This window comes from Chiloscyllium punctatum, chromosome 20, assembly GCF_047496795.1.
Source record: "Chiloscyllium punctatum isolate Juve2018m chromosome 20, sChiPun1.3, whole genome shotgun sequence".
Classification (NCBI taxonomy): domain Eukaryota; kingdom Metazoa; phylum Chordata; class Chondrichthyes; order Orectolobiformes; family Hemiscylliidae; genus Chiloscyllium; species Chiloscyllium punctatum.
The window spans coordinates 7,260,573-7,269,802 of record NC_092758.1 but is presented as its reverse complement, the minus strand read 5'-3'; the positions used below and the strand labels follow the sequence as shown (position 1 = coordinate 7,269,802).

General features: G+C 39.5%; 1 protein-coding gene across 1 annotated transcript; it reads left to right on the top strand.

Annotated features, from left to right (window-relative positions):
* Positions 1-4,391: 4,391 nt before the first annotated feature.
* On the top strand, positions 4,392-6,875 carry LOC140492289 (protocadherin-10-like). The gene has a single exon (XM_072591242.1). The coding sequence runs from the start codon at positions 4,392-4,394 to the stop codon at positions 6,873-6,875; it is 2,484 nt and encodes an 827-aa protein (XP_072447343.1).
* Positions 6,876-9,230: the final 2,355 nt, after the last annotated feature.

Here is a 9,230-nt window from a genome sequence, read left to right as displayed (position 1 = left end):
AAACTGGCTTTTAAATGCCATAGAATAAATAAACTTGCTTCAACTAGTTAAAGCAATCTCCCTGTTTTGGAGATACTTGCAACGAAACTAGCTGATGTCACTGCAGTCTATCTCCAATCAATCTATTTGTACCAATTGAGCACTGGAATTGTAAACTTAATCCCTGTAATATCTGGCCATGAAAGGCAAAAAGGGAACGGAGAATTGCATCAAATTACGCTGAGCAAAAATGTAAAACCTGCATTAGAATAGAAAACGAATGTTTCAAAGCAATATGCCAACTTTTACCTTTATGTTAGAAATTTGGCCATCCCATACTAATATATATACTGCGCTGGAAATTTAGATAAGTAAGAATAGCCTACCAATTAGAACAGGACATTGTAATTTTGGCCTTTCAACAGAATGTAAGCATAATGGAACATTGATGCAATCTTGCTAACATGTTTCAAACTTCCATATGTACAGAACCTAAACTCAAATAAAACAGTTTCCACAGTCAATAAAGAGGTGATTGTTTTCCAGCCCAGTTACAATCCAAATTGACCAAATATTGCTCAATCATTGTCTAGATCATTTAAGTAATACCTAGAAGTACAAAATTAGCCTTGTGGCATTTTGAAAGGCATGTTTATTCATAATATATAACATAATTCATCAGACTGTTGTCCAAGCGAGACTAAATTGTTAGATATAATATTGAACTTGTACAAGGTAACTCGTTAGACCTCACCTACAGTAGTGTATTGTTGTGAGTTCCACATTAAAGAAAATATGCAAATGAATTGAAAAGAGTGCAAAAGCGATTTACTAGAATGTTTCCAACATAAGAAACTCCAGTTATCAGAACAGGTAGGAAAAGTTGGGATTATTCTCCCTGAAGACAAGAAGATTTACAGGAAATCTGATCGAGTTAACTGTCACACAACACAACTAGCTATTGGAGCGATGTTCCTTCATCTGCAGCTCCACCACATCAGGATATATTGACATTTACAAAACTGAAAGTGGGCTGGGCAGAGCAGCTAGGGTGAAGCCATTTAACTTGCAAAGGAAATAAGAACAAAACAGTATAGTTTTCAAGTGATGTGTAGATGAAGCAAATGTGATGTCAGACACAAGCATTCACGCAGCCACATTTAGGGTATGGAATACACTCCTTGAAAATGTGGCGGAGGCAATTCCAATTGACGCATTCAAGATGGTATTGGATTCTTTTTTCGATAGCATGTTGTGCAGGTATATTGGGAAAAGGCAGGAGACTCATACTAGATTATAGAACTGGACCAGGTAATACAGATAGCGAAGGAACGATGGGCTAAAGTTTCTCCTTCTGCATTGTAATAATTCTGTGATTCTTTGAAATCGTTATGGAAACTATTCATAGACATTCCAAATACTACAGATGAAACAAGTTTTGGATTTTAAGATTGGACGAATTAATGGAAGTTCACCTATAGCGTATAAGAATTGGATTGTTGCCTAAAACTCTGCTGAATTTGCCAATACACAAGAGAATTTGATCGATTTACGAACTGTTAATCTAAGAAATGCTGAGGTCAAAACTTACAGGTATGGAATTGACATAATTTCCTTTGCGAAAATGCAATCCAATTTGCAGTACATATCTCAACCTTCTACTCTGTCGCCAGTGAAAGGATCTCGTGCTGCCATCAGAGATTTATATGCTCAGATCTCACAAGACGTTTACACTTCACGACAGTGTTTGAAGAGCAAAGAGAATACTTCCTAGTCATTTCCTAGAATGCAACAGATCGACTTCAGGGAGCCTGTCTTGAACCTCTATTTTTCAAAAGGTTTCTTAATTATATGATCGTACTGTGGTTCTGTAAGTACATTTCTCAGTGAGTCAGAATTGTGTGGACAGTCAGTGAGATGGAAGTAAACTCCTTATTTTCAGGACGACACTTTATAATGAGAAAAGTTGTTTGACGATATTGAGTTATACAGCATGGAAAAAGACCCTTCAATCGAACTCATGTACCCCAACCAGGTTTCTTAAACTGAACTACGTTTGGCTAATATCCCTCTAAATCTTCCCTATCCATGTACCTGAAAAGACTAAAAAGTACCTAATTTGGAAAATAAATCAGTCAATGATTTACAAGAACTTAATAAACTGAGAATGATCTTAAATCAAGCAATTAAGCAGAAGCATAGAAACATAGAAACTAAGGCCAGACCTAGGCCATTTAAACTTCCAAACCTCTTTCACGAACCAATATTTTCATGGTTTATCCCCTATCCCATGACATATTTATCCTTTCGCCCCAATCTCCTTGATGACTTTATAATTTAAATATGCATCTTTCTCTTTCTTAAATATAGTCAGTAAGTTGGCATCCACAGACTTTTATGGTGGAGAATTTCATAGACTCATGACCATTGAGTGAATAAATATTTCCTTATCCCAGTCTTAAATAGCCTAATCCGTATCCTGAGACTGTGACCCTTGGTTCCAGACAGCTCAACTATGGAAAACATCTTCCCTGTATCCAGTCTGTCCAGCATGTTCGAGTTTTATGTTTCAGTCAAATCTCCTCGCATCCTTAAAAGCTAGCATGATTACAGAGCCAGTCAATCCAATTTTCATAGGCAGTCCTGTCATTCACAGTGCTAGTCTAGTGAAACCTCTTCCACAATCTCTCTATGAAAAATGCATTGTTTGTTAGAAAAAGAGTGCAAACCTGCACACAATACTCATAATTTCACCAAACCTAAAAGTAGCAAAACATCCCAAATTGTGAATATATATCTTCTTAAAAGGATGCACACTATATCCCCTGCCTGACTACTTTCATTGGCAGATGTACAACGACACCAACTTCTCTTGTATATCGACATCTGGATGCCTTCTTCCATTCTTCTCATGATTCACAATCCCACCCAGTACTGTGTCGTCAACAAACTTCGAAATGTCACATAACAATTGGTTACCTCTTCCAGGTAATTTATACATACCACAAATATCAGGAACCCAAACAACGATCCTTGCAGTACCCCAGTATTCACTATCTGCCACTGAGAAATGAACACCCCTTTATTCAGAAACTATCAACCTATTCTCTATGCATGACAATTTGTTAACCTGTATACATGCAATTTTATTTTGCCCACTGAACTCACTTGTGGGAAATTATCAGGGTGAATACCCAAAACCAAATTAGTTAGCAAACAAACAAAAAATGCACTCCGGTGCAGTTGGAAATAAAACGTTCCGAATCCTGACAAATTAATGTGCTGGCATAATTCAAACTCATTGCATGAGCAATTCTGGAATATTAAGCTTTGTATTGGTTAAAAATACTTTTCGTGGTTAGAAATTAAACGTTGTTCCTGGTCTTTTGAGACCAGTATAACTGTATGTGTTCGAATACCTGATGGAATTACACATATGATTCAACTTAGAAAATAGGGGTTCACGTATGCATGCCTTCAAAATTCTGAAAGCTACAGATGATATTGATAATAACACACCACTTAACGCGGACCAGTGTGTAAGACCCGGGGAGAAATAACTGGGTCAGCATCATGCATGGTTCGAAATTTGATTTTTTTAAATCCACCAGTTAATATATGTATTGCACAGAGAACAGAGTATTAGAGGTGAAACTGAGTCTAAAGTCTGAAAATCGAAATCAAAATACAGAGATATTTATTCTCTCATTACAGAAGAGAACAATGAAATAGATTTGCGTGCCTGAGGTGAGAAATACCTAAAATGGAAATAGCATACAATGACAGAAGAACCGTAGCTGAATTAGAAATTAAATAATGCTTACACACAAATGAGGCAGAACGCTCAAGTAATTTTATTCTTTTTTTCTCCTGCCATTTGTAATGTGTTATCATTTGGTTCTATTTATAAACTTGGAAACGGGGAGAAACAGTGCATTGACAAACATCTTAATTTTTTTAATTGTGCAACAAAAAATCTGGCTTTGGCACTCACTTCTGCGAGCCTAGCTTTAAGAAATCTACGGTAATTTGATTGGTCGATAATTAAACATGCTACTATTCACCAACCAGAAGCTGAACTGTGGTTGGGGATCCGGACAGCCCCTTCACTACCCAGACACCATCACGTCCGATCAGACACAGTGTAATATTGGATAGTAAGCAGCTCGGTCGGAATTGTTCACGAATCGACGGACATTTTCGAAAAACTAGAAGACTTAAACCATAAAAACCAGCGATTCTTGAAGAATTCAGGTATATACTACGTCGCAGTTGCGTTCGATACAAGACAATGATATAATGATAAAGAGAATCATTAATGCTGTGGCGACATACTGAAATAAGGGGAATGTTTGACTTTGGAAATGAGATATAAAATATATTGGCTTCTAAAATGCCAATTCTTGTACTGCATGTTCTCTTCTTGGAATCTAGTGTTTGGACAGATTCGTTATTTGATTCCTGAAGAACTGCAACTCGGCGCCTTTGTTGGGAATATCGCTGAGGATCTCAGCTTGGATATAAAGCAGCTCTCGGCTCGCAATTTGCGGATAATAACCGGGCCCAAGGAACAATATGTGGATATAAATTTGGACACTGGCATTTTAATTGTGACGAAATCAATTGACAGAGAAGAGATTTGCGGACAGAGCCTCAGTTGTGCACTAAGCTTGGACGTTTTCCTTGAAAATCCTTTAAAGCTGTACCAGGTTACAGTGGAAATTCTCGATGTAAATGACAATGTTCCTAGCTTCCCAAATGCACAATTTCGCCTTGAAATCTCAGAGCTTTCTATTCCAGGAACGCGATTTCCACTCGAGCCCGCGCACGATCTGGACGTTGGAACCAACTCCGTGCAAACCTACGAGCTCCTTCCGAGCAATTATTTTAATCTCGATGTGCAAATGCGCAGTGGCAATGTAAAATCGCCAGTATTGGTGCTGCAGACATCTTTGGATAGAGAAACAGAAAGTAGACACATTTTGACGCTGGTAGCGAAGGATGGTGGTGTCCCTGTCAGATCGGGCACGGCTCAGGTCACGATAATCGTTAACGATGCAAACGACAATGCTCCTGCCTTCCCGCAGTCAGTTTACAGAGTCAGTCTGTTGGAGAGTGCAGCCGCAGGAACGCAGGTAATCATATTAAATGCTACTGACTTGGACGATGGTGCCAACGGAGAGATAAACTATTCGTTTGGTAGCCACACTTCAACTAGAGTTCGGGAATTGTTTGGCGTGGATTCTAAAACGGGTGAAATCAGAGTGAAACGGAAGTTGGACTACGAAGAAAATAGTGTCTTGGAGTTAAATATTCAAGCAACAGATGGAGGTTTGGACGCGATGTCGGGGCACTGTGATGTTTTGGTAAATATTATTGATGTGAATGATAACCCACCTGTAGTGAAGTTGACGTCTTTGTCGACTACAATTTCGGAAGATGCTCCAATCGGGACTGTAGTATCTCTGATCACTGCAATAGATGAAGATTCGGGCAGTAATGGCCAGGTAGAATGTTACATTTCAAATGAACTTCCATTTAAACTGGATTCCTCTTTAAAGAATTATTATGGAATAATTGTTCATCACCAACTGGATCGTGAAAATACCTCCAAGTATGACGTTACGATAACATGCACGGATGCAGGACATCCTCCGCTTACATCCGAGAAAACCATTCGGGTAGAGATTTCCGATATAAATGACAATGCGCCGCATTTCAGGCAATCTTTATTTACAACAAACGTAATGGAGAATAATGATATAGGCGCTTCTATATTTACCATTACAGCCTTTGATGCCGATATTGGAGTGAACGCTCGACTGAAATACTCTCTCCTGGAGACTCAAATTCAAAACTCCTCTGTATTCAATTACATCTCTATTAACTCGGACACTGGTGTCATACTCGCGCAGAGATCTTTCGACTACGAAGAATCGAAACACTTTCAGATTCAAGCTTACGTTATGGACTCTGGGACGCCATCACTGGCAAATAATGTTTCAGTGGATGTTATTATCCTCGATCAGAATGACAATGCTCCAGTCATTGTGCAGCCATTAGTCGAATTTGGATCAACAGCAGTAGAGACAATTTCCAGGTTTGCAGAACCAGGGTATTTGGTGGCCAAGGTATCCGCCACTGACGCTGACGCCGGTCAGAACGCTCGCCTTTCCTATTCGATTTTACAAGCTACCCAGCATAATCTTTTTACTATTTCACCAGACTCTGGGGAGATTTGGACAATCCGTCGTATCATTTCTCGAGATGCCTCAAAGCAAAGACTGGTGATTCTGGTAAAGGATAATGGAATACCATCTCTTTCTGCCTCCGTCACTATTATCTTATCTGTGATTGGTGGTGACGTTGAAACATTGTCCAATGTCATTGGTTCCTCTACAGACCCCGGGTTCAGTCCTGATATGAGCCTTTCCTTAGTCATGGCACTAGGAACCATTTCTAGCATTTTTCTCATCATTTTGATTATTCTCGCTGTGAAGGTTCATAAAAGCAGGAATTCATTGAGTGTTCAGCACTGTTCTTTGGGAGTTTGTTGTTGCCTTGAAACCAGACATTCCCTGAATGGAATTCAAACGGCTAGTAGAAACCTTCAGATACCCCCAAATTACGTTGAGGTATTTGGTGGTGACCCACTTTCTCAGAGCTTCCGCTATGAGTCATGTTCAACGTTGCAGTCAACAAGGGGAGGCTTCATAACCTCCAACAGATACAGGTCATCCACAGACAAAACGTCTGCCCACAAAGATTATCTTGGAAAAGAGGATCCAGAGTTGCTGCATACTGATAAGGTTAGCAACCCTATGAACAATGAGGTGAGCTACTTCAAAAATGAGAATACAATCATCACAGATTTTCTTTCTTTAAAATTCTTTTAAGCAATTTCAGCATCACTGCTTCTCCAGCAATTTAGTACCGCCCCAGTTGTCCTAAAGAATGTTATTTCTTGGTGCCTTCCTCAACTGATATCTTCCATTTCGCGTTTGTCCATCCACCCTGTGTTTAGGAAGGAAGGGAACCCCATGATTTCACTCCACGACAGTGTTGGAACAATATCATACTTACAGATCAGGACAGTCTATGCCATGTCAAATTGCTTTTCTTGTATTTACTATTCTTGCCCTCCTCGTTACTACTTCTCTTGCATTTGCAAAGACTATAACAGAAGTCTTGGTTAGTTGCTGCATTGCACCTTATAGATGGTTCACACTGCTTACAAACTCATTGATGGTGGAAGAAGTCAATATTGAAGATAATATGGAAAGTGCCAGTAAAATGGGTTGCTTGGTTCTTGTTGGTGTTAAATATCCTCAGTGTTGTTGGAAATGCATACCTCCAGGCAAATGGATCTCATTCCATCACACATCTAATTGGTGCTTCAACACGGTTCTGGGGAGCCAGGAGTGAGATTCTTGGCCAGAATTACTGAGGTCTGACTTTCTCGTCTAGTCACTATACTTGCCTAGGTTGGTTTGTCAATTAGCTTAGTTGGCAGGATGGGAGGTGTGTCATGCAAAATAACACCAACAGGTGTTCTGTTCCTGCATTTCTTGAGGTTGTTATGAAGGATTCTCCTTCCTGACTTCTCCCTCACTTGATGTGGTAATTCTTAGGTTTAACCACCACCATCCATCCCTCCATAATGAGAGAGCAGCCCTCAGGATCAGTAAGAATACAACAACTTTATATTTTACCATTTCATTTTCTGATCGTTTGGTAAACATCGACAGGTTGATGTTTGGATGTATGAAAACGTTAGGAAATGCAACCTTGTAAATGTGAGAATATGAGCGTTTATTTAATATATATATAGTTTCTGCATAATAACAATTGCTTCTCAAAATTCCTGATTTACTGCAGTTTGGTTTTATCTCCACAGATAGGTTTATTTTTCTAATTCAATCATGGGACATGGGCGTCCCACGCTGGTCAGCATTCATTGTCTATCCCTAGTTGGCACAAGAAGGTGGTGGTGAGTTGCCTTCTTGAGGCAGTCCGTATGCTGTGGGTGACTCACAATGCCGTTAGAGACAAATTCCAGGATTCTGACCCAGAGACTGGCAATATATTTCCAAGTCAGGATGGTGAGTGGCATGGAGAGGAAGTCATAGGTGTGGTGTTCCCATTTATCTGCTGCACTTATCTTACTGAATGGAAGTGCCATGGATTTGGAATATGCTTTCTAATGATCTTTAGTCAATTTCTCCAGTACATGCTGCCGAGAGGACACGTTGCTGCTGCTGAGTGGTGGAAGGAGTGGTGACAATCAAGTGAGTTGCTCTGTCCTGGATTGTGTCAAGATTTCTGAGTGTTGTTGGCGTTGCACCCATCAACACAAGGCTGAAACATTCCATCGCACTGCTGACTTGCACCTTGTAGACGGTGGACAGGGTTTGGAGAGTCATGAAGTGAATTACTTCCTAGCCGCTGACCTGCTTTTGTTTACTGTCTATAAGGTACAATCGCCCTGTTATAAGAAGGATATTATTAAGCTGGAGAGGTTTTAGAAGAGATTTACCAGGGTGTTGCCTGGAATGGTGGGTTTAAATTATAATGAGAGCTTTGACAAGCTGGTACATTTTTTGTCTGGAGTGTAGGACGTTAAGGGTGTCGTGTTCGAGATCTAGAAAAGCATTAGGAGTTTAGGTAAGATGAATGGTAGTTGTCCTTTCCCCAGAGTGAGAAAGTTCAAGACTTTGGGCATATTTTTAAGGAGAGATTATAAAGATTTTAAAGAGACATGTGAGGTATATTTTTACACAGAGAGTATTTCGTGTGTAGACTGAACATCCAGAAGAACTGGTGGATGCAGTAACAGTTACAACATTTAAAATACATTTAAGTAGGTAGATGAATAAGAAATGTTTGTAAGGATATGGACCAAATGCAGGTATTTAGGCTTAATTTAGTTTGGGATTATGGTCAACGTGCAATGGTTGGACAGAAGGGTGTGTTTCAGTTCTGTATAACTTTGTGACTCTACTGCGATGAAATGTAATCCCAGTACATTGTAAAGACATGTTTAGCAATTGTTCTGTAATCTAGTTCATATTAAGATTGTTTTTAAATTCATATTTGGTTATCTATAAGCATAGAATGTGTGAGCAACACAAAGAACAAAGAACAGCAACAATCTACTTGACCCATCAAGACTATTCCTACCCATGACGCCTTGCTAAACTAAAATCCTTTATGCCTCTCCATGGTCTGTATCCTCCTGCTCCCTGCCTACA